Source organism: Protopterus annectens, chromosome 13.part0 (assembly GCF_019279795.1).
Source record: "Protopterus annectens isolate FY-2018-M chromosome 13.part0, PAN1.0, whole genome shotgun sequence".
Classification (NCBI taxonomy): Eukaryota; Metazoa; Chordata; order Ceratodontiformes; family Protopteridae; genus Protopterus; species Protopterus annectens.
Genome location: NC_056747.1, coordinates 900137668 through 900164565, shown reverse-complemented (window position 1 = coordinate 900164565; position 26898 = coordinate 900137668). Strand labels below are relative to the sequence as shown.

Here is a 26898-nt window from a genome sequence, read left to right as displayed (position 1 = left end):
GCCGGTATCATAGGAGGAATCTATGGTATCTCCCAATTTACAGTCATCTGCGAACTTGGTGAGCCAGAGGCCTTTGACATTAGCCCAGACTTTTGAGAAGTACATACCTGGTCTCCTGGCTGAGGTGGTATCACAGATCCTGACTTTGGGTTCTATGTCTGAGCCAACCAGCAATCCAGCAAGTTAGGAAAGGATTTATGCCCAGTTCCAAGTCAATAATACCTGACTGAGGTATTGTATCAAATGCCTTGGTCAGGTCAAAGTAGGCAGTATGCACCATTTTTCACTCATCTACAGCTTTGACGACCCTCTCAAAGAAGTCTCCCAAGTTGAGTAGGCAAGACCTTCCCTTACCAAAGCCAAACTGGGATAGGTCCAGTATCTGTATGTTGCCAGTATCCTTGTTGATCCTTTCCATAATAATTCTTTCTATGGCTTTGCATAGTAAACTTGTCAGATTGATGGGTCTGCAGTTCCCGGAGTCAGCTGATGTCCACCTTTTTGAAGAGGAATAACCATTGTGACATTCCATTCACCTGGCATGTAACCTGTTCTGAGGCCGTAGTTGAATGCCTCAAATACTCTGGCTAGGTACTGTTTTAGGATATTTAGGAGGCAACCAGGGATATATTGGGGTTCACTGAAGCAGTGCTTTTGGCCTTACCAAGCACTGCCAGGACCTGATCCCTCTTGATAGTTGGAGGGATGTGTTAGAATGGACTTCACAGAAGGTAGCAGTGGGGGTGTAAAGCTAGAGCTGAATTTGTCAGTCAGTAGCTTTGCAATCTAACCCTGGTCAGGGAAGTTTAAACCACATATGACCAGATGTTCTTCGTGTTTCACTGTTGCAGTCATTACATTTGGGTTATCTGCCTGCAGGTAGCCCTCAGCCAGCCAGAGTCTTGGGTTCCTGCTTTGGATGCTGTCTCTTCTTCCATGACATCAGGTCATCAGGGGTATAAAACATGCAGCCGACGCCATTACATCAGCCTTTGTTGCCGCGCGGCACCTGAAGCAGAAGCAGTTCACAAGTGGCGGTCAGCTGACTCCTGAAATTTTCATTTTCGAGTTTCAGAACCAAAGTCTTCGAAAAAAGCTAAGTACCCTGGTGGGGATCCCTTTTCTTGCTCTTAACCGATGCCAGTAAAAGTTAACAATTGTCTTCCCTGTGGAAAGCAAATACCTCAAAGATTTTCATTCGTACTGCATTCCTTGCTTAGGCCCAGACCACGACGTCCCTTGTTGTCAGTTTTGTGCCTTATTCAACCCCAAACTATTCATAGTCTGTCTATTTTTGCAGCAAATTATTTTGGTACTGTGTTTAACTATCCAAAAATGGCTTCGATAAGCCATCCGACTACTGATTATTCCGAAAAAACATAAGGATAAAGATAGAGACGGACCGCATAGGTCCAAAACTGCCGACGACACTTCCGTTAAGCTAGTCTCCAGTTCGCCATTACTCAGTGAGGTGCTTTCGCAGCCCTTAATACCTGCTACTTCAGATTCGCAGGCCTTTACTGAGACCCATTCAGAGTCCAGTATGCCGCGAGATGCTTCTTCGACTATGGAACCTGTGGATGTCTCTAACTTGGATGGGCCCGGAGCCGCTCTGCAGGCACCAGCTTCTGAGGGTGTATTCAGGCCTACAGATTTGCATTTTAAACCAATACTATCTTCTTCATCAAGGCCTAAAACTCGACCCACGCCTAGAAAACCAATGTCCAAACTGCATGGTCAGTCCCATATGCCTAAAAAAACAAATGCTTAGAATGGCTGAAGACCTTATTATTTTAATTAAGGGGAAGCCAGCCTTCCCCCACTTAAGAGACCTAGAACTGATATTTCCTTCTGATTCTTCTGATCAGGATTCTGAATTTTCTGTTTCTTCTGATGACCAGGATTTGCCCTTGTCTACCTATGAGGACTCTGATGCAGAGGATTCCATTCCCTCTGCTTCCCCTCCAGAAGATTTTTCTTTTGGGGAAATCTTGCACACTCTTAGGGAGCATTTCTGCTGAGAGCACCAGGATTACTCTGATTCCAAAAAGAGGCTTGGGGAATTCTTACTCCTCCCTCTACACAGGCCTTTAGCTATCCCTCCTGTTCTGGACATTGTAGATGATGCCTTCCTGGAATCTAGTCTGGCCCCAGACACTTTACCTCCTTTTCCCAGAAAACCTGACTGGTATTAGAATACCTGACTCTCATAAGTTCCTCTTCAAGAATCCTACTGCGGATCCAGAGACCATTTCCCAAGGACCAAAGGGCATTAAGGCTACTGCTGCCAAAAACCCTACCCCCTTTGATAAAGATTCCAGGGCCTTGGACAGATGGGTACGAAAGTATACACTTCTGCTACTTTGGCCATTAGGGCCTTAAATTACCAGTTTCATATGTTAAAGTATCAGCAGCATATTATGGGTCTGCTTAAACAGAAAATGATATTGATTCCCGATTGTGCTGAACATAAAGTATTACAGGATTTAATGCATTCTGCTGAACAAGTTGGTAAAACATACTTTGCAATGTGGTTTTGACTCTTTAGGAGCATCTTGCAGGGCTGCTGTCACTGGGTCTGTACTTAGAAGGCATGCTTCGCTTAAGGAGCAAAACTTGCCAGATCATGTTAAAGCTAAAGTACTGGATGCTCCCCTAAACCAAGACCATCTGTTTGGCAACAAAGCGGAAGAAGTCCTTAAAAAAAATGGAGGAAAAAGCTAAAGCTATGCAAACTGTCAAAGATTTCCTGCAAGTACAGCCTCCCAGATTTAGTAGGCATTGGCCTTCTAAGAATTGGTCCTTTCCAGTCCCTTCCAAGCCTTCTCAGTCTAAACCCAGGGACAGCAGACCACCTAGGTTACAGTCTCAGGCTGCACACAGCCCTAAGCAGTGTTAAAGCAATCCCTCAGAAGGGCTAAAAATTTAAGACCCCCCCCCCCCCCAGGCGAGCCCCTACTCCAGCTTGGGACCTTAACTTTTTTATTGGAAAAGCTCACTCTCCCTCCATTTGAACCAGCTGCAACTCCTTTCTTGGAAAACGGTCTTCCTTCTAGCCATCTATTCAGCAAGAAGATTGTCTGAATTACATGCCCTCATGGCAGTGGTGCCTTTCATTATCTTCCATGCAGACAGGTTTTCCCTCAGGACCAGTCTTTCCTTTATGCCCAAGGTGGTGTCTAGTGTGGCCCTAAATCAGTCCAATTAATTTGCCTACCTCTTTCCCTAATCCACAAAACAAAGGGGAACTAATTCTGCACTCTTTGGACATGCACAGACAACTTAGATTTTACTTGGACAGGACTAAGCCTCTCATAAAATCTGAACAGCTGCTAGTTGGCTTTGCTACAGGGGCAGAGGGGAAGGCCATTTCAAAAGCAAACCATTTCTAAATGGATAGCCCATTGCATTCATTTCTGCTATAAGCACCATGGAAAATCTACCCCACAGGGGATAAGATCACATTCCAAAAGGGCTGCATCTACCTCTACAGCCTTTCTCAGAGGGGTCCCTACCAGGGACATCCTAGAAGCTACTACCTGGAGCTCTTCACCAATCATTACCACATGCCTATTTTTTCTAAATCCAGGGCTGGTTTTGCCACTGCAGTAATGCAGGGCTTAATAGCTGGTCCTAATGCTCTCTAACTTCCTCCTCCCTTCCTTAGCTTTGGGAATCTACCCAAATGTAATGACTGCAACAGTGAAACATGAAGAACATAGTACAGTTGTGTACACTTACCATAAATGTAGATGTTAGAGAGTATTCACTGTTGCAGTCCTGACTTCTCTTGGCTCTACCTTTCTTTCTTGTTTGGTGTATTTGAACTTTCTGGTGTATTTGCTTTTTGTCCCATTATGGGAGCACCTGACATCTGGGGCAAGAAAAACTGATGTAATGGCATCGGCTGCATGTTTTATACCCCTGATGACCTGATGTCATGGAGGAAGAGACCGCATCCAATGCAGGAATCCAAGACTCTGGTATTCAGGCCAGCTGAGGGCTACCTGCAGGCAGATAACCCAAATGCAATGACTGCAACATTGAATACACTCTAACATCTACATTTATGGTAAGTGTACACATCTGTACTTTCTGCACACTGCTGATTGTTACTTTAAGGTTCTTGATATAGCCGAAGAAGGCCTTGTGATTGTTGAACATGGGGGCTATTCTGACTTCATAATTGCCCTTGCTGGACTTTATTAGACATCTTAGTTTCTTTTTCTTGTCTCTGACAGTTGCTGTGATTTTGACCATGACTTTTTTTTTCTTTTGTTATATACTCTGTTAAGGTAAGGATTTCACTAGTGGAGTTTGTTTTTAGTGTTAGATTTTGACTTCCTTCTGGCAGCCACAATAGCCCCATTGCAGCCATTTACATGTTTGTACAGGGTTTTGGGAATAATTCTGCATAGACAGCTAGGTTCTTGGGGTTTGGGAAGCCTTGAATTTTGACAAACTATTGCTTAATAGAATATACTTTGCTTTAGAATTGTTCCAGAAGAGTTGAGTAGGGTTTTCTGGGTTGATTTTTATTTCAAAGGAAATCACTTTGAGGACATTCTCTTCAATGAGGATGTGACACAGGGGAGGGTGAAGTGCTTTCCCATGTTGGTGACTTCTAGGTCCAGTATGTTTGGTCCTCTGGTTGAAGTGTGCACTATGTGGTTCAGCATGTTCATTTTGCTAAAGTCCAGGAAACACCACCTGTGAGTAAGAGGCAGTGTATATTAAAGTATTCCATGAATAGGGTGTTAGTTCACGAGTCCTGCAGGAGAGAAAGAACAAATTGATTGTAAGATGGTTGCTGAAGGGTCCCTTTGATGCTACTATGGGGGGGACTCGGCCAGCAAAAAAAATGGAAAAACCCAAGCCTTCATCCTCTTTGTCTCCGATTCCGGGACTGTCAAAAGAGAAGGACATGTATCGAGCGAAGTCAGACCCGACATCCAGTTACGACAAGACACCCTCACCTACGGCTCCATCTGTTGTCTCGGAGCCAGTAAGGTCTCATAAGCGATCTAGGTCTCCTACCTTGGAACTGGTATGGTCTGCTCCACAGTCTCCCTTATTGCAATCTGTGGCAGGCAGTCACCAGTCTTCAACCCATTCCTCTCGGTCACCCAGGAGTCTCTCTGATGATGATGTGGAGAGGGTGGTGAAGAGGCTTCGTAGGACAACAGTATTAGCTAAAATACTTTCCGGCCTATCCCAGATGGAAGTGGTGCCGACAGCCCAACCAACACCTGTCTCAATTCCTCCTCTGACTCCTCTGAGCTCGGAGCCGGAGTGTATGGAAGTCATAGTGGTGGAACGGTCTGTTCCGGTAACCTCTGGTCTTTCGGTTCCGACTACCGTTTCGATCTCCTCGATACCCCTTCTATCAAGGGATCTGGGAGCAGACGCTCCCTCATCTCCAAGGGGGGAGCGGCATCAAACCCTTGTCCGACCGTACTCTTCCTCTTGGAGCTTCGGTGCAGGTCAGCTCGGCTCCTACATCGGCCTTGAAGCCATTGCCCTTGGTTGAGGAGGTCTCCGGCCTCTTTGGAGCTGGAGACTATCTCTGGTTGGGACCGTGATGTCTTGAAGATGATGAGCGTGCTGTCTACTGACACAGCTCCACCCTCTGCTCCATTGGCTCCTTTGCCTTCGGTGCCTGTGTCCGCCTCCGAACCCCTGCTCCGCCCCAAGCGTAAGGAACCCATGCCCCAGTATGCCCCATTGGGCAATCCCACCTTTTCCGAAACCTCCCCTGAGCATCCCTCAGAGGAGATCCCTTGGAAGAGGACTTGCAAGAGGAAGCATGTGGACTCCCCTGATTCCTTGACATCAGACACAGACTTGGATGACTTGGAAGGGTCCCCACGGTTCCCCCTCTGAAGATGTCTCTTTTTCAGACATCTTAGAAAACCTTAGACAGACGGGGTGACTGGAAGTCCCTTGCCCCTTCTGAAAAGGAGTCAGTGTACCTGGGTTCATTCGGTTCCCAACTCTCCACCTCTTGGTTTTCTCCTCCTTTCGACCCACTATTGCATGTAGTGCATCAAAAGGTGTGGAGCTCTCCAGGCACGATGGAACCAGTTCTGCGGAGACCCAGTAAATTCATAACAGCCCCTGAAGACAGCCTTCTTATCCGGAGGTGTTCCCGTTGATGCTATGGTGGTGGCAGCCGCCAACAAGAAGGAATTAGCAGAAACTTAATCTGTCCATCTGCCGAATAAAGTCTCGTACGATGGACAGATAGAGAAGCGTATGTTTTCTTCAGTGACCTATACACTCTGGTCGCTGAACTGTTTGTCCTACTTTACAAGGCTTCAAAGGGATCTCCCTCAAGGAGTTAGGAGATAACTTACAGGATCCTACAGCTGTGGGAGCCACGAACAAGGTGGCTTTTCAGCTTGCGACCTTGACTTCGGTGGTTAACTCCTCCATTTGGCTAATTTTTTATGCAGTCGATAGGGTGAGCAGGGCGGCAGGCACAGGGTTGGCCTTACACAGACACTCCTGGATGTGCCTTTGTCATTTTGCAGAGCCCTTAAAGTCTTCCTTTACCAATGCCCCCTTTGACTGCTCGTCCTTATTCGGGCCCCAGATAAGAGACTCTTACCAGGTGTGAACAGGATGGTAAACTCTCTCTTTCTGCCATGGGAGTATATTTTTCTGCTCCATCTAGGCCTAAATTCTATGGGCCAGAAGAGCAGAAAGATGTGGTTTCGGAAATCCCAGGGAGCTTCGCCTGACACACATGGAGATTTTTCCCCCAGGGGCAGAGGGGGAAATAATGCAAGATGCTTGTCTCGCGGGGGGGGGGTCTGCAGAATCAGGGTGACCGATACCTTCTCTGGTAGGCCCTTACAGGACTTCTGAATGGAGGCCCGACTGTCTGACTCCAGAGACAGTCAAGGGGAGATTATCCTTGTACCCAAAAGCCTGGCAGACCATCACAGAAAATACATGGGTACTATCGATAATATCTGGAGGTTACAATATCCCCTTCTCCCAACTTCTGCTGTCAAAAAGAGAGCACTCTATCCCAGATATTCCACCCAATCTTCGGGATCAAGCAAACTTAGAGGTTCAAAGGTTGCTAAGAAAGAGTCATCCAGGAAGTTCCCGCAGACCAAATCTGATCCGGAACTTACTCAAGGTTCCAAAGAAAATGGGGGACTGGAGTCCCATATTGGATCTCAGCAGGCTGAACAGATCAGTCAAGAAAACAAAGTTCTGGATGGTAATACTGCTGCCCATTCTTTCCTCTCTGGGACAGGACAATTGGATGTGCTCTATTGATCTCCAGGATGTGTACTACCACATAAAAATGGACAGACGTTCAAGGAGATATCTATGCGTCCAGCTCTGATCCAGTCTGTCAGTTCAGAGTGCTGCCCTTTGGTCTCACCACAGCCCACAGGATGTTCACTAAATGCATGACAGTAGTTATGCCTCACCTGAGGCATCTAGGATTCCGGGTGTTTCCATATCTAGATGATTGGCTCCTTACTGCCACCAATGAGCATCAGCTAATCAAGGCAAGGGAATCCACAATTCGCTCTTGTTCTCAACTAGGGATCACCATAAACTACGAAAAGTCTGCCTTGTCAGTGTATTACCTTTATAGGGGCAGATTTAGACACAAGGCCCATGATAGCAAAGCTGCCTCAAGAAAGAGTATTAACAGTCCTCCGCCAAGTTGCAATGTTGTTGACAAAAAAGAAGAATTCAGGCAAGATTTGTCCTCAAGGTCCTGGGTTCTATGGCAGCGGCAATCACTCTGGTCCCTATGACTCGCTTCCACATGAGAATTCTGCAGTGGCTCCTCTTTGCACAATGGTTATTCCAAGATTTACCCATGTTACATCAGATTCTGATTACGGAATCCTGCAAAAAGGATCTGGGGTGGTGGCTTCATTCCCCTATGGTAACAATAGTCAGGCCGTTTCTACCCCCCCCCCAACCTGCAGCCACAGTGACCACGGACGCTTCCCACATAGGGTGGGGGGGCATTGTCTGGGACAGACTGTTCAAGGGACTTGGCAGGAACACGAGTACCACTTGCACATCAATGTCCTGGAGATGAGAGCGGTACTTCTGGCATTGCAAGCACTTAGGACTCTACCTACAGGGACTATAGCATTTCAGACCGACAGTATGTCAGTAGCATTGTACATCAACAAGCAGGGTGAAACCAGGTCTTAGCCCTTGTGTCGAGAGGGTCTTCGAGTTTGGCAGTGGGTGATGTCTTCCCAAATGCTTTCTGGTTGCAACACACATCCCGGGGAAATCCAACGTGGTAGCAGACAAGCTCAGCCAGGCTATTGTGATGCCTCACGAGTGGTCCCTGAAGCAGAAAGTTGCGAACTTGATTTTTTGCTAATGGGGCCAGCCATGCTGCGATCTGTTTGCCACCCACCTCTACAACAAATGCAGCAGCTACTTTGCCTTAGTCCCACCATCAGGACAGTCACCGAGGGACGCACTTGTTCACGATTGGCCCTTGGACTGCTTTATGCGTTTCCACTCTTTCCCCTGATCCAAAAGGTTCTTCAGAAAGCACAGTCATTGGGTTTCAAGTTAATCCTCATTGCCCCTTACTGGCATCATCAGATATGGTTCCCAATCCTTTGGCCTCACCTGCAGGAGGGGGAGCCTTGGATCCTGGACCCAGTGCCGGATCTCTTGATGCATCAGTCGGGGTCTCTCCATCCTTCCATTCAAACTCTCAAGCTGACAGCTTGGTTTCTCCACTTCCGGTCTTAGCCAGGCTTCCTGATGTTTCTCTGGCAGTTAAACACATTTTGATTTCCTCCCATAAGCCCACTACAAGGAAATTTATGCTAGTAAATGGAAGAGGTTCTCTTGGTGGGCAGGCAAAAATCAGGTTGATCCTTTTACTGCACCCATTTCAAAGATTCTCTAATTTGACTGAAGAGCAGCTGCAGCTAATATCTGGGTTCAGCTAGCTGCTATTTCTAATTTCCATACGAGAGAAATGGGCTCTAATATCATGTCCTGTAATTTATGTAAGGCATTCCTAAGAGGTGCTACACTCTTAAGACCTCCAATAAGAGAACCCCCCCTCCCCCAATGAATTTAGTTTTAGATGCTCTGATTCTCCCCCCTTTAAACCATCTGCTTCTTGTTCACTCAAATTTCTAAGATCCTTTTCTTGGTTGCAATTACCTCAGCTAGAAAGGTTTCAGAATTGCAGGCCTTATCTATTCGTCCCCCTTACTTGATTTTCCACAAAAACAGCGTTTGTCTCAGAACCAACCCCTCTTTCTAACCCAAGGTGTGTTCTGACTACAGTTTGAATCAATCCATAGAGCTTCCTGTTTTCTTCCCCAATCATGACAGCAAGGCAGAGTATAAGCGTCATCAATTGGACATTCATAGACCGTTACGTTTCTATTTACACAGGACCAAGTACTTTAGAAAATATGACCAATTTGTTCATATCCTTTGCAGACAATAAAAAAGGGTGTGCAGTCTCAAAGGTGACTTTATCTAAGTGGCTTTCAGACACTATAAAACATATCTATGATTTGCATAAACAAAAACTTCCAGGGAAAATTAAAGGGCACTCAACAAGGGCCTTGGCTACCTCTATTCCTTTACAAGCCAGGCTGCCTTTGGATTCTGTCTGTGTGGCAGCTACATGGGCTAATCCTCTTACCTTTATCATTCATTGCAAAGTAGATGTGGCCTCCCAGAACAGGGCATCCTTTGGTTCCATGGTCCTGAAGAGTTTTTTTCCAGTGAGCCACCCAAGAATCGGGTGCTGGGGACGCAGTCCGAAACAGCAAGAATGAAGGCGAGATATGGACAACATAACATAACATAAAAAGGTATGTACTCACCATAACGTGCCATGTTTGTTGTCCTTGATCTCGCCTTCCTTCTTGCGTCCCACCCTCCTTCCCCCTTCCTGGAGGATCGAGAGGAATTCCTTGTTTTTATTGGTTATACTGGCTGAGTTTCCTTTTTACCATACCTTTTGAATAGTCCTAGTCTCCCCTTCTTACTCTTGCTGATGGTTTATACCTTTATACCTAGGTGTCTTGTGATATGTAAAACTGAGTATATCTTTTTCTAACTGTATGGTCTGGTACTGGGTTATCACAAACGAGAGCTGGGTAACTACCGCTAGGCATGCTGGGATAGGAGCTAGCCTCAAGCCAGTAAAAGCTCTCGAGCTATAGTATATGGCCGAGTTGGAGCCGAGGATCAGCACCAAACCCAAACAGCAAGAAGGAAGGCGAGATCAAGGGCAACAAGCATGGAATGTTATGGTGAGTATGTCACTTATGTTTTCTTTTCATTCCAGGACATTGGGTTTGGCAGTTTGTGGGCAAACTATCTCCTCCTTAATTTCTAAAACCATTTCTTTTTGTTATGCTTCTCATGGAAAATGGCTTTCTGCTTCCATTCAAGCTCATTCTTCAAGGACAGTAGCCTCTTCTGGAGCTTCCTTCAAAGGTTTGGATACTAGATCCATCCCTGAAGCTGCTACTGTGTCCTTTGTCCACACCTTTACTAAACATTAGAAGATGGGTGCCATTTTCAGAGCCAGGCAGAATTTGCTAGGGCTATATGGTTTTGTGTCTCCTCTCTGCCTTCCTCCACCCATCCTTTACAGTAGCTTTCGTAATGTCCCACATGTTAGGAATACCGCAGCAGTGATAAGGAAGGATACAATACAGTTGTGTAAAATCTTACCATAACAGTATATGTCTTTTTTCACTGTTGCAGTATTCATTCCCTTCCTCCTGCCTCCTTTTTTTTTTTTTCTCTTGAACAATACTCGTTGAGGAGTATTTGCCTTTTTCTGTTTCTCTTTCCCTCTGGATGTGCATGTTCTCTTTTCTGTAGGAATTGCTTTAGCTCTTCTGGTACACTTCAGATGTTCTTTGTGTCTCACTGCTGCAGTTTCGTGTTTCACTGCTGCAGTCATTACATTTGGTTTATCCCTGCAAGGGTAGCCCTCGGCCGGCCCGAATACCAGGGGCTTAGTATTTCTGCGTCAGTTGCTGTCACTTCAGGACTGAGTTGAGGTCGTCAGTAGTATAAAGTAAGGCAGCAGACGCCATTACATCAGTTTTTCTTGTCCTGTCAGGAGCCCCCAAGTGGGAGCCACATTATGGTGGAAGAACCCCACCAGTAGAAAGTAAATACCAAAATGTCCCTTGTAAGGAGAGAGAGAGAGAAAGAAGAGGGGGATGGAGGGAGGGAAACCAGGTATACAACAGTGAATACGCTAACATTGACATTTATGGTAAGTGTACACAACTGTACTATATTCTTCGTGTTTCACTGTTGCAGTCATCACATTTTGGTTGATTCTCAAAGCTAAGGAAAAGGGTGGAGGCAGTCAAGGAGACTAGGGGCTGGCTAGAATGCCCTGCAAGACTGCAGTGGCAAAGCCTGCCCTGGATTTGGAGAAGATAAGCAGGCGGTAATGTTTGGTGAAAGTGTGAACAGATGTCCAGGTGGCAGCCTCCAGGATGTACCTGGTGTCCTCTGAGGAAGGCTGCAGAGGTGGAGGCTGCTCTGGTGGAGCAAGTCCTGACCCCCTTAGGGGGAGGCTTTCTGTGTTGCTTGTAACGGAAATGGATGCAGTGTGCTATCCATATGGAAATTGTTTAGAGATGGCTTTGCCCTCTGCCCCTACAGCAAAGTTAACCAGCAATCGATCAGACTTTCTGAATGATTTAGTCCTGTCTAGATAGAATCTGAGCTGTCTGTGCACATCTAGAGAGGGCTACCCTGGCAGTGATAACTCAAATGTGATGACTGCAACAGTGAATACACTCAAACATGTACATTTATGGTAAGTGTACACAACTGTACTGAGTATGTCACCTTTTTGCTCTCTAGCTGCACAGGGAGCATATGCCTGATGTGTGACACTAGAAGATGTAAAGGCTTTGGTATACTGGCTGGATGTTTGGCTATCCTTGGCAGGCAATTCCACATTGAATACCACAACCATGAATAAGACATCTACTGTTATGGAAAGGTTTTGCACAACTGCACTATCCTTCTAAATTGTGACTGAGAAATCATCTGTTAAACTTTTGAAAACTGATATTGTTTCATCCTTTTCTGATTCAAAAGTTAGAATATTTGCTTTTTTTCCAAACTGTCATTAGCAAGATCTGCAAGATCATTCAATTCCTACAATTGAAATTGATTACAGAAAAATAATGGAGGCATTTGCCAAAGTCCAGCAAAAACACATGCCTTGCCTTGTCCCCCTCTCATTCCAGAGTGAACAGAGGCACTCTCATTTTTGCCTAGCTTTCAGACTCTCATACAGAGATGTTGGTGAAGCTGTGACTTGGCCTCTTCCTTCCGTGCTTTTTTTACCACTGCCTAGTTAACTGTTGTGTTGAATGGTCTCTGCTACAGACGTGTGAAGCTGCAGCTTGCTCTTCCATCCACAGTTTTCTAGTTTTGTAAGTTGGTCTCCACTCTGAGGCTTCATTTCTATTTGTTCCTCTTTGAAACCACAAGTGGTTACGGCCCTGCCAGAAGGTATCTATCTATTCTTCCTTGAAAAATTCTTCACTTGAGAGTTGACCCAGAAGTGAAAAGTTTAAAAACACACAGTAGCAAAGTACAGTTGTGTATTTTAACTCCTGCTTGTTGATTTCCTTTCCTGTTGTGTGGTCCCTTAAGATATTTAGAGCCAGGCCACTCTTTTAGGGGAAGCCAAGAATGAAGGATGTTTATTTTTACAGGAAGTGCAATTCTAGCTGCTGTTGATTTGACTTCTAACTAGTAAAAAACTTTTCTTGACTGCATTTCCGGCTGACTGTTAGTAGTCTGTCAGTGTGTAATTGTGCACCTGTTATGCAGGCCCAAGAAAAAAAAAAATAGTCCAACTTCTCCAGTGTTATTTCAAGAAAAATTGAAAAATGCAGTTCAGAGGACCAAAATGGGATCCAAACAGCAAAATGTTGTGAAAAGTTAACCTGTAATACAGTAATAAAAACACAGGCAAAAAAAGTAGTAAACATTTTCATTTTTCAAGTGTCACATCAGGGCTAAGACTTCCTCAGATTACCTACAAAAACTCACCACAAAGCTGTGATACTGCGTGTTTTCAATGTAGGAGCTGAACAAAGCAAAACTAAATACTTCAAATAGTGTAATGGTCATCTGATGGGGAAACGTGGTGTATGCCACAAGACTCCGTTTAATGGATGTGGTCTTCATCAAATAACATTTTAAAGTTAACTGATGAATTCAAACCAAGTTTATTATATGTATTCCAAATATTTTGCTCCTTGTAGTCTAAATATTTTAAATAATCAGCCATATTACCACCCCTCACATTTGTGTTTGCAAATCAATTACACCAAGCAAAAGCTTTTTTAAGTTGGGAGCAACATTCAGTGTTTATACAATGCATTTAAAAAGTCCTTATTTTTAATTGCATGAACATGCTCATTCATTCTAACCTTCAGTTTACTGTTTTTTTCCAATGTAAAAACATTCACAAGTGCAATAGACTGCCATGTAAACTATAAATTCAGATAATAGAAGTAAACAGACTAGCAGGGTTGATTGTGATGTTAATGTTGGCACTGTACACTCTTGGACTATCAGTGGTTAACCTACAATAATTGCAATTTTGTCATTTGAAGATTCCCCTTCTGTTGCCATCATTGTGTACATTTCCTGTATCTGCTTTTAAAACATTTTTTTAATATTACACCCATTTTGTTCCCATATTTATTGTGATTGATTTAGTATTCTTTCATAAGTAGTCTGAGTAAGTGTTAATCCTGTGTAATATTTAGAAAACAAAGTATCTGGTAGTTCCTACCTGTTTTATTTTTGTATTGAAAGTAATTTTTTTACAGCATTTTGCTGTTAGGAGCTGGCTTTTTTTTCCCATTTATAGAATGTTTACTATGAGCACTGCTTGTGCTGGCTAATTCTCTGGGGTTAGCTGTGCAGTGACCTGATGCAAGGGATGTGTCTGACAGAAGATTATGAAAGTCTGCCCCCCTCCTCCGGAAAGCAGATGTATTGGTTAGTTCCTAGCCCACAAAAACTCAGGGCAGGTAGCGCACTCTCTGACACATGCCCACAACCCTACCTATTGGGAGGAAGAAGCAGGCACAGCCACCACTCGCAGTCCTTCCATTGGTCAGGCCACTAATCAGACAAAGGTTGATTGGGTCATAGGCAGGGCCTTGTAGCACTACATCATGATGCCAGTGAGTTTTCCATATTAAAAGATGCATAGTAATTCAGTGATTTCATCGTAAGACCTTGATTATTAGCTTCTGTCTGGCCCTTCAGAGGTCTATTTGTCTTGTATGTATGTCTGCGAGAATTTACTGCTTTTGCACTGCTGAACAGTTGGAAAATGGCGGTTGTTCATTGTGTGATTACTCCTCTTGACAGTATTGCTGGAGTTACTTTATGCTGTTGTGGCCTGAAGATTTTAGTGTACAGTTCTTCCTAATATCTCCTTTTATACGGTTGTGCTGCTGACACTTTTCATGACCCTCAAGACACCACAAAAAGAGACTCATTAGAATGCCAAAAGAAATACCTACTACTTGTGAGCTGGGATGTTTGAGTGTAATAAGGAGCGTGATTTCATTGATGAATGATAACTAATTTGCTGTTAAGATGAGTATTTCACACAGCCTTAATTCCACTTTTTCAAAGTACATCATAGTATGGTGACGTCTAACCATCTGCTGTACATTCATATCTTCAAAAAGCCAATTGCAACTTTAACATTTTAAGCAAGGCGATTATTCATGTTTTATATCATTGGTTACATTGTAGTCTTCAGGTCACCGTGATAGGATCCTGTCTTTAATCTTACATGATTTTAGCTGTTCCTATCCAAGACTTTCAGTGGACTGCATAAAATTCAGAAATACTTCCTTGTCTGTTTTTTGTTTACATATGTCCATGTTTTAACTGAGTTTTCTGTGCATATGTTTCTAAAGTAAATAATCATTTGAAACTTCTAAATGTTTTCCCATTTAGAGTGCAGTTAAACAAGGAAACAAACTTCATTTTCATGTGTATGTGGAGCCTTTCTCTGAGAATTCATGCTGCAGAAGTGACAGCGAAGCTATGCCAATAGTTAAACCACAAAGAAATAAGGAAAAAAAGCCTCTTGGTCATTATTCCATGCTTGCCAGAACTATCGGCCAAGAAATGAAGATGTCTCAGGAGGTCAAACAGGTAACATTTGAATAATAATTATGTCAAAATGTTTATTGAACACAAGATACAGGTCTCTTTTCTTGACATATAAATTATACTCTGAAAAAATTGTAAATGGTGGTGTATTTTATTTAGATGCTGTTATTGTTTTGCTGTGTTTGAAACAAACGAGCCATATTATGACTTCCAAGATTTTCAGCTCTCCAACTGTAAAACAGTACCTCAGAAGAGACAGCCAGTGAACTCATTTTTATAGGGTAAATTTCAGTAACTGGCTAGTAAATGCATTGACTGGATGGCAGCGAAAAAGAAATTCAGAGAACCTGAAAGAAAACCAACCACAAAAGGTGAGGAAAAAAACACTGACCTGGGGAAGAATTCTGCAGCTGTTCAACAAAAAGCAGTGCTATGTTTAATTGCCTTAACTGTGTTGCTCTAAACTCCCCCCTCAAATTGGGTAATACTAGTCCACTTTGTTCTATATGGAAGAATCAGATTATCCCACTTGATCCTTGGTGTCTTCCCTTCTGAGATAAAATCCTTAAACTTTTTTTAATTGCTGTCTACAGCTTCTCCTCTGGTTGATAAAAATATGTCTGACCTGTGTAAAAGATTAAAGGGACTAAAAACATTTTAATTGCTTGTCTCTTAGTATCCATATACATGTAACAAAGCTTCCAGTTTCTCAGTGTTTGTATTATCTTCTGTTTAGTCTCTTCCCATATATCCTTAGCTGCCACAACAGAGTCATTTCTAATCCACACTCCTAAATAATCATACAGAATGCTGTGTCCATAAATTATCAGTAAGTATTCTAAGAACAAAGCCAACATGGGAATGGAGAAAGGAGATTCTGCCAATAGGGATAATTGCAATTAGGGATATAGACAATAGGCAAGAGAGGGCTGGAGTTTATTGGAGAAAACTGGCAAAGGAGCCAAAGTACTGGGAGCAAATAACTAGAGAGGGAAAGATGATAGAATGGTCAGTCGCCCTACTAGACAGGGGTCCAGGAAAGTAAATATTGTGGGAAGAAATAGCCAGGGAATTGTTATGGCTAGGCTTGCACAGGCTCTGGGGCCGATAGCCTAGTACCAACCTATGAACCTATAAGAGATTTTGAATGGAGGGAGGTGGTCTGGGGCTCTTGTGGGATGAAATAATACAAGGTTAGTTTTATTAGGGTTGAGTATGAGCTGAGGGTTGGATAACCAAGATTCAAATGAAGTGAAGGACTGCTTTGTTATTTGGAGTTGGAGTGTTGGAGTAGCACATATTAAGGTTGACTCATCTGCATACTGGACGGCGTGAAGGGTGACAGTGTGGAGATTGTTAGTAAATGTAGTAAAGAGAAGAGGGCCAAGGATATATCCCTATGGAACTCCCAAAGTAACAAGTAGTATAGGAGAGAGGTTGTCTAGCCATTTTACAGCTTGTTGGTGTCCAGTTAGATAGTCCTGGAACCAAGCAAGTGCAGAATTACCAAGTTTGGGTCTAAAAGTACTTTTAAGAATGTATGCGAGACTGTGTCGAATGCTTTTGAAAGATCCAGAAAGATGGAAGAGACTGGGTTGCCTTCATTCCAGAGATGGTTAATGGTGTTAATAAAGCTTGTCAGGGTAGTGGTATTACTGTGGGTTGGACAGAATCCATGCCAAATATTAGATTATTGGATAAGAGATCTAGAATTTGTGAATGAATGCCTTTTTCAAGAATTTTAGATAAAGGAGAGTAGTATAGGTATAGGCCAGTAGTTGGAGAGTACTGTTGAGTTTCCGCCTTTGTGTAATGGGATGATGTGTGATATTTTCCAAATTGATTGGACTTGCTGTTCAGAGATGGAGAGATTTAGGGCGTGGATAGATAGGAGATGGCTTCTGCAGCAACTTTAAGATGCTTTGGGGGTAGATTACCAGCTGCTAGGGTTGTTGGCTTGAGCTTTTGAAGGTATTTTTATAGTAGTAGTTGGAATCTGTTGGAAGGAAAAATTTTAGGATCATGTCTTGATTGTGAGCAAGTGGGAGGAGTTGAGGGGCATTTACTATTTGTGATGGTTAGTATGGAACCTGTGAAAATTTATTAAATTGTGTAGCTATGTTGTCTGTAGTGTTGGTTAATGTTGAAAGTAATATAGTGGGATTGGGTGGAGTTGGTTTTGTCATTTTTTAGGTATGTGAGTGTTAATATAGTAGCTAAAGTAGTTGGGAGTTATGTGCTAATTAAGTTGAGGTATTAAAAGAATAGAATATGTGAGTGGATATTGTGGCTTTTGTGGATATAATGATTTGTTTTGGGCTATACTGATGAGATAATTAGTGGAATGTGGGTTGTGAACAACTTGTGTTGTGATTGGCTATTGGAGAATAGTGGGAGCGGCTAGTTAGAAATAAATATGCATAGTGGGGTTGGGTGGGAAGCATAGGTAGGGTAGGGGAGCTGAGTGAGCCTGAGCCCAAGGAGAGCGAACTGAGCAGGTTGGCCCTGGGATTTAGAAAAAAGAACAATCAATTAAGTTTGGGACCAGGTAAGTAGTTTAGCTTGACTATGTCCGCAGTTGAATTAATTTTATTGAAATGAAAGAACTGCACCAGTGTCTGGTAAGATTAATTTGTACGGTACTTAACACATGAGTATTTAGGTTCCACATGTACAATTGATTTATATTACTGCCTCCTCTTTAAGATAATCTTGATGATTGGATAGGAAATAGGAAATTCACCCCGGGGATCACCTCTGTGGCTCTGCTCGACGGGCACAGGAAAATAATTTTCTTAGCTGGCAAAAGCCAGGGTACCTTTTTGGCTAGGCTTGTATAGGCCCTAGGGCCGATAGCCTAGCCTAGTACCTACCTATGAACCTATGCTAAGCACACAACTTACAATTTTCTGCCAAATGACCTTGCACAAGCATTTCAGAACGATGCAGTTGAGTCATATTTCACGAGATTTTTTAAACACCTGTATTGAATTATCACTTGTAACACAGACAAACGTACATTTAAACCATATTAAGTTCACATTTACAAACATTATACATCACATATATTGTTCTGTACCATGCACTCAACTCAACATTACATAAATTGTTCGATTTCTAACCTTTTCTTAAATCTCATTCCTTCCCCAAAAACATTTTACTGCATGTATTGTTCCAATAATTTACATAACAGTCCTGTTATTTTACTACTTTTACAATGTTCACTACTTCAAGCTTAGTTGGTTTAGACTTTGATTTTCATTTTTTAGTAATTGCATTTTTTGGCAGCCACCAGAATTAAACTTAACAAGGCCTTACTATGTCTAGACAGTTCAAATTCTGCATTCCAGCTCAAAAAGTCATTTCCATAGTTACACTCATTTGCTTACCCAGTATTCCTGAGATCACTGTAGGGAGTTTTTGAAGTCTGCCAATTCATTACACTCCCAAAACATATGCTCCCAGGTACCTCTTTCTTTCCCATTATACCACCAACATTTGCCATCTACCTGAGGAACATTTTTCAGAGTCTGCTTAGGGTATAAAAAGTACCTGTGCAAACACATCCAGTCAAAGATCCAAAAATCTTCTCGATTTTGATGCATATTTGGCAGCCATACACATGTCCTACTGCTGCTTCTTTGTGAATTGCTTAATTAAAATCTCTCTTCCCAATCTTTTCTGACCTTCTCTGATTGATTCCTGTAGTCATCTTGCATTATTTTATATGCCCTAGTAATTATCCATTGTTTACAGTAACTTCTGTTCTGAATCCAATTAAAAACTCAACCAGTACAGGTCTTTCGTTTAAGATTCCCATAATCCCTTTCAGTTTGTCTATACACTGGTATTACTCCTTGACTGGGAAGCCAATCTCTAGCTTGCAATCCAGATGTCTTCTTGGCCTCGTCACATTCGGTTACCTTTCTGTTTCTAATTATTTGTTCCCAATATATTGGTGTCTTTGCCAGCTTCCTCTAGTAAATTCCTGTCCTTGTCTATTGTCTGTACCCCTAATTGCATTCATCCCTCATTCGGTTACCTTTCTGTTTCTAATTATTTGTTCCCAATATATTGGTGTCTTTGCCGCCTTCCTCTAGTAAATTCCAGTCCTTCTTGTCTATTGTCTGTACCCCTAATTGCATTCATCCCTCATTCGGTTACCTTTCCGTTTCTAATTATTTGTTCCCAATATATTGGTGTCTTTGCCAGCTTCCTCTAGTAAATTCCAGTCCTCCTTGTCTATTGTTTGTACCCCTAATTGCATTCATCCGTATCAGCAGAATCTTTTCTGCATTTCTGTTTTGGCTTAGTTCTTAGTATACTTTCTACTGTTTTATGAATATAATATTCTGTATGACTCTCCTTAAGGATTTGTGTCCAAAATCTTGTTTTTTCCTTGTTTCTTGAATTATCCCAATGCTTCATCATCATCCTTTTCCACTTTGAATTGTTGCTTTCTGCTTGTGTTATGCGTAAGAGTAGCTCTAAAATATTTTTTTCAAATCAGGCTGTTTTAAATCTCCTTTTTCTATTGGAAGGATCAGCTTATCCTACTTGACTCATCCCCTCCCATATAAAATCCTTTAACTCTTTTAACTATTATCTGTAACATCCCCTCTGGTTGGTAAACGTATGCCTGACCTCTGTATAAAACTAAAGGGACTGCTGCTTGTATCTTGCTACCCATATCCTTGCAGAAGGCCTTCCAGTCTCCAAATTTTTGTATTATCCTTTTTTAGTCTCTTCCCACATATCCTTAGCTGCCATAACGCATAGCTTTTTAATCCATACTCCTAAATACTTCATTTTATCATATCTCCGTAAATATGGTTATTGCTGAACCAGTTCTTGTGTGGGTGTATAGTTTACAGCTATAGTGTTTGTTTCATCTTAATTTTATACCCCCAAAAACAAAACAAAAAAAAAAAAATACTGGAACTGCCTCAGAACATTTCACAACACTGAGATGTCCTTTTCTGGTTCCATCAGGTACAAAATAATATCTGTGAATAAAGCCACTTTTTCTTGAACAACCATACCAATTATATTCTTGGAAATGTCTTTGCATGTTCTAAATATAATATAAGTAACAAAGGGGAAAGAGGACACCCATGCCTAGTTTCTCTGTTCATACACAGCTTGTCAGAGATGAACCCTTCCACATTAATTTTTGCCTGCAATCCCTTGTATAGCCTTCTAATAAATCATATTACTGCATCAGAAATTCAAATGCTTCCATTGCTGCACTCGTAAAATTCACAGCTTACGCAAATGCTTGCATCAAGACCCAGCAACAACATTGGAATTTTCTTACATTTTGCTTCCATCTGGATCGTCTTTGTTCTGTTAATGTCAAGTGTTTGCTTCCCCTCCTCAAAACCACATTCATCTGTATCTATCAGTTTTGGTATCACCTTTGCCATTCTTTAAGCCATTACAGACATAAAACAATTTGTAATTGTGGTAAGCGGCCTACATGAAGCTGGATCTGATGGGTCTTTACAATCTTTTGGTATCACAGCTATCGCAGCTTTTTTTCTAGGATGTTGGTGCCTTCCTTCTTTTTAAAATACTGCTAAACAAAACCTTCCATATATTTATCACTTTCTTCCCTCCTAGCTTCCAGAGTTCCACCAGAATACCATCTATTGCTGGAGACTTTCTTGTAGATTGGTTAGAAATCACCATTTTTATATAATTTCCTCCAATCTTAACTGTTAATTGTTGAGCTTCATCTACCTTTTACCTTGGCGTTTTTAAGTCTTCCATAAGTATTTATTTGTGTTTTTTTATTTCCTCATTTCTCTGCTAAACACACATTTTCATAAAAATTCCAAAATATCTGTATCTCTACAAGACCTCTGGTTATTTTTCATGTTATAGGTTCCCTAAGTTTGGCAATAGTCATTTCTTTCTGTTCCCTAACTTGTAACAAATTTTTTTGTGCTGAAGAGTCATCAAAAAATGGTTGCTTAACAACATTCTTTCTAAACTCATGCGAATTACCCAGATATTCCCTTATTTTCTCTTTAGCACTCTGCAATTGTCCTTCTTGCTCTGTGAGATTCTTCTTATTCTGTAATACTCTAACCTTTGTCAACCCCTCTAAATAATTCTTGTTGCTTCATTTTATTTATTTATAGCCTACTTTTAAACTCCACATTCATTTTATCTCACTCAATAGCTATAACTTCTGGAGTACTTTCTATCTTCCCTCATAACTCCTGAATAATTTCCACTACCTGTTCCTTAAATTCCCTTTTTTTTTAACAAGTTTTTTTCTCATCTTTACTTTATTATTCTGCATTTTTATCTTGGTAATTACTGGTGCATGATCTGAAGTAGTTATTGGATGCGTATCAAAGTTCTCAGTTAAATACACATGTTCCTTGGAAGTTTAATTTCTGTCAAGTCTAGCCCAGTTGTTGTACCTTGGGGAATAATATGTAAATATTCTCAAGATGCGACAACTGAATTCCTGTATTTCGTACCAAATATTTTCATAAAGTTCTTGAGAAATTTACCCTATTTTGTTATGTTTTCCCTTCTAGGCCCCCAAAAATACATTTTCATTGTAGCAAATCAAATACCAGTTCCACCTATAAATAATAATTCCTGATGAAAGCAGATTTTTCTCCCACTTTTTTAAGCTCCACAATCGCATTTTTATATGTAATATAAATATATGCCTACATAATCCTATTCCCTTAACAGTAGCCCCTTACTACCACAAATCTGCCATTATCATCTTTTATCCCCTCTGCTGTCAGTAGTGGAGCTCCTGTAGATATTCCAAAACTCAGTTCAGAATTGCATATCAGTCTGATCCTCTAAAATTGAGATTTGGGGATATTGTCAATGATATAGGCGTAGGAAAGTAGGCGTCCACAAACCACTCCTATACTTCCTAACCCAGAACAATCTACTGGCTAAATCTCAGCATGTCTTCAGACCACATCGTAGCACTACCACAGCCCTCCTCTCCTTCACTAATGATATTTATCATAACAGAAACCACAACAAGTTCTCCTCAGCTCTATTCTTGGATTTTTCCGAAGCATTCAATATGATTAACCACCAGCTGTTAATCCACACTCTGACTAATATATCCCTGCGTCTCACCACTCCCTTCAATGGTTCCATTCCCATCTACACAGTAGACAACAAGCAGTACTATGGCAAAATAATCAATCTAACCTCCTTCCTAACACCCTAGGTGTCCCCCAGGGGTCCATCCTGGGTCCACTGCTATTCTACATATTTATCAGTGATTTCTACACTGTCATCCCATATGCCAACTGCATTCAGTATGCAGATGACTCTACATTGATCTGCACTGGTACCACCACAGATGAGCTACAGGCAAGTACTCGGTCAACTTTCAACCTGGTTGAAAATTGGCTTGCAGGCCGATGTCTCCTTCTAAACCCCAATAAAACGAAACTGCTGTTTTTCTCTCCCACGCATAAATGCCCAGTGATATCCTTCTCCATTACCTCTAAAGTGGCACCATCATCGCCCCAGATGTCCACACAAAACTACTTTGGGTTAATTGTAGACAGCAATCTTAAATTTGATGCCCATGTAAATAAAATGATAAAAACCATTAATAAAAAACTGGGCTGTCTGTATAGAATAAAATCATTCCTTACCCCACCTGCTAGGACTGCTATTGCCAGATCCCACCTCCTCTCCACCCTCTTCTATGCCTCTCCTATACTTGCCAACTTAAACAAAACTTAATAAACTCTCAGCCTGCTATAACAGCATAGCTAGATTTGCCACTGGGCTGCCCTACAGAACACGTCACTGTATAAACCTAAAAAATCTAGGCTGGCTAGAGCTGTCAAGACAGATACAGTTTAACCAACATATTATAGCTTTCAAAGTTCTTAACCAACATGATAATACCCCTGCTTTAAGAAATATCAATCCTCACACCAACCAAACATCACTTAGATCATCCAATAGAATTGTAGTGCAAACCGCTATAGCTAACAACCTAGCTGGGAACTCCACGTTTGCCAATTCGTTAGGCAAAGCTTGGAAATAACTACCCCCAGACATCACAAACACTACCCTTTCTAAATAAGACAGACCTCAGGCAGTACTTCATGACTCAGTGGCTTTGTCCCTGTGCCAGGCCTGATTAAATACTTACAAACCAGTAAGACCACGCTAAAAACCAGATTAAATACTTGGCAACACTTGTACACCTGTATCAGATTAACAATTGCTTTTTTAATTAATAGTCAATTCAATGCTACTGTGTTGTAACCAGCTGTCCAGATGTAAAGCATCCTGTTTCAGCTAACCTATATTTTGAGTGTTAATTTGACTGTTATTTATGAACTTTAGACTGTTATACATAAGTTTCTTTCTCTGTATTACTTCCTTTGGAGCTTTTCTCCCTGGGCCTCCTGCTGAAAAAGGATGAGCTTTACCAGAAAGGCTCATCCAGACTCTGCTACACTTTGTTGAAGGAAAGGCTAGTTTGCTTTTTTTTTATATATTTTGTATTACCTTATTGTCTTTTTATATTTTGAATACTGTGGTTTGTTTTCTTTACCTTGTGTTTTACTTGCATTCTGCTTTAACTGCATATTAAAACTTCAAAAGAGACCACAGCTCTGTCTCTTCTGAGTCGGGCAGAATTTTTTTCCCACACTCCCACCCAGTTACAGTTGTCTTGTTAAATACCACTGTCTTTCTAGTTGCCTGCCTCTTATGTTAATATGACCATATATCTCATTTCCTCTCTGCTTTCACTGGCTTGTGTGAGTAATCACAAAGTCATCATTTTTTAAATCCCTCCCCTTCAACTATTTAAATTTATTGGCCATCCTACTGTATTCCATAGTACCAGAATACAGAAGTGACCACCCCTTTCATTCCATCTTGCTGTATTAAAAATAGTAACTCTTCACTAAACCTTAACTTTTTAAACAGGTAAAACTTAAGTTATCTACTTTCACATCTAACTTCTCTAGTGCACATTGCAGTGTGCTTTTTTTTTTAATCTTACCTTTAAGCATCCCTGTGACTAGCACTTGCTCTAATACCTGCTGGAAAGCACTAGGAAGCCTTAAACTGATACAAGCACTCAACTCTCCTTGTTAATAAGGAGAAATTAATCATAGGCACTAAACCGCCTCTAATTGCAAAGTACCTTGCTTAGGTAAGGGAAAACTACTCCTGTACTTTACAAAAAAAAAAAAGCACCAAACCAGGCATGTCCAAGGGTCATTTTCCGGTAATTTCTCTTGTCCACCTGGTGAATCTGGGCATACTGGGGCAATGCAGCAATTGCCTCATGTACATAGACAATCCTCTCCCCCTACCACCCAACACTACAACCTGTGAGAGATGCACTTACATAGCCAAAATGGAAGCAAAGCTCTCTCCACCCAAGATTCTGCTAGACAGTCAAGAGGAGAAGTGTTAACAGCCACACTACACCTCAAGCAACACATAGCCCTTCTAAACCCGCACCCCCAACACCCACATATAACAACACTGAATCCAAATATGCAGAGGCCTTTAATTGTAACCTACCCAAGTAACAAGGACCTCTGAAGCTGAAACGCAAATAAACACCAATCACAGCCAAAGTGTCACATAGCTCACAACACCAGTGTGCCACCCAGCAGCAGCCCCTAAGGCAAGACAACATACCTAACACTTTAGTCATAGGTGACTCTATAGTCCGACACACTGATGTCCCACTCACCAGGTTGAACAAGGAGAAAATTACAGTCAGCTGCCCGTCTGGTGCCAGGATCTGCCACATAACACATGCACTCGCGTCGCTCCACAACAAGTACAAATATGATTCTGTCATTGTCCATGTTGGAGTGATTGACTTGAGATGTACCTCCCTGGACTACATGAAAAGAGACATGGAAGAGCTCTCGGATCATGGGGCCCAGGCAGGTATGACCCTAGCCCTGAATAGCATCCTGCCTTCGCCCAGAATGATGCCACAATATGAGGACAAAATGATTGACTTCAACAATTGGCTAAGCTTCTGGTGTCACTCAAAGGGGATCCAGTATCTGTCTGCCTGGGACGACATGATTGACAGACCACTATGCTTTGCCAGAGATGGTCTGCACCTGTCGCCCCTGGGATTCAGGTTATTGGCTAAGGATCTTGCCACCCCTATAGTGCCTTTTTTTAGGCAAAGTTCAAAGGACAAAACTACCACCGTAACAGGTACAAGCATGCAAAATCTGAAGGTAATGCTACTCAATGCTAGAAGTCTAAACCTCAAAATGTACACTCTCGAGGCACTCCTAAAAATGGAGAACATCAATATCTGTGCAGTAACTGAGACCTGGTTCAAGGCTCCAGAGAGCACCCCTGCAATACCAGGCTACAACTCTTACCGCAATTTTCGGCCACCAAACCAAGACTGAAACACTAAACGTGGAGGAGTGTCAATATTCACCAAGGATATTCACACCACCAGGCTAGTTGCCCAACACAGTGCGTCAGAAATTCTCCAGGTGCAACTAACACTAGGTAAGACTGCAATCCAAATTGTAGCTTGCTACAGATCCCCCAACATGCCCCAATATTCTCACTACACCTTTCTAAACATACTGGAAAATATTAAAATAGAACTAAACACCCTAATACTGGGTGATTTTAACTACCCTGCCATTAACTGGGAAAACTACTCGTGTAACAACACCTTTGCCCAACAGTTCTTGGAATTCATAAATTCCAATGCCCTGGATCAACTAATCCATAGTCCCACCAGGGACTAGAATATCGTAGACCTGGTCATTACCAACATGGGAAATCGATGCTCCACACCTATGGTCACCCCCTCGTTAGTCAAGTCTGACAATAAGCTAATCACCCATAACCCCCACCCCCAGTAAGGAAACCTCTATAAAAAAGTTCTCCAAAGCCAACTTCATGCTACTCGAGTCAGAAGTGACTAACTTCATGACACCCATACAGACTGGAACTGAAAGTTCAACTGCTGAATCCTACACTAAGGCACTGTAAGAGCACATCCACTTAAGCATGAATCGTGTCATCCCACATAGAACCAAGATGCTCTCATTCAAAAAAAGGAAGCCAATCTGGTGGTCCCCTGCCATAAACAAACTTTACAACAAAAGGAAGAAACTGTTGCAGAAAAGAGAAAAATCCCAGGATGCAAAAAACTCCCTTACCAGCCTCAGTAAGAAACTGAGATCCCTCATAAAATCCTATTGCCAAAGATTCCAAAGACAACAACAAGGCATTCTATAACTATGTCCAGAATCTAAATGTCAATGCTCAGATCTGCTCTGAGCTAAAACAGAATGGCATTAAATATACTGATATACTGATTCCAAGGATATTGCCAATATCCTGGCAGATCAATTCAGTGCCAACTTCACCCCCCTCTTACCCCCTAAATGACCCATCTCAATACCAGAAGACTGCTAAATTCCGGTAATAACAGCCACACAGGTAAAAAAATGCACTCTCCAAAGCTAAGAATACAGCATCCATGGGACCAGGTGACATCCCGGGCTGTGTACTACATGAACTACAATATGAACTGGCACCTCACCTAAGAGTCATGTTTAATCATAGCCTCACCTCAGGTTTCGTGCCCACTGAGTGGCACAGAGCTACAGTTATCCCACTCCACAAGGGGGGATCCACCTTGGATCCTGAAAACTACCATCCCATCAGTCTGACAAGTTATCT

The 26898-nt window shown here is 42.0% G+C and overlaps 1 protein-coding gene across 3 annotated transcripts in view; it reads left to right on the top strand.

Annotated features, from left to right (window-relative positions):
• The window catches only part of NBR1 (NBR1 autophagy cargo receptor), a 1427595-nt gene that overhangs the window by 91065 nt on the left and 1309632 nt on the right, over positions 1 to 26898 (top strand). For all 3 annotated transcript variants that reach the window (XM_044054653.1, XM_044054654.1, XM_044054652.1), the window contains exon 5: positions 15022 to 15222. In XM_044054653.1, the coding sequence (XP_043910588.1) occupies positions 15022 to 15222 (201 nt within the window). The remainder of the gene's footprint in view (positions 1 to 15021; positions 15223 to 26898) is intronic.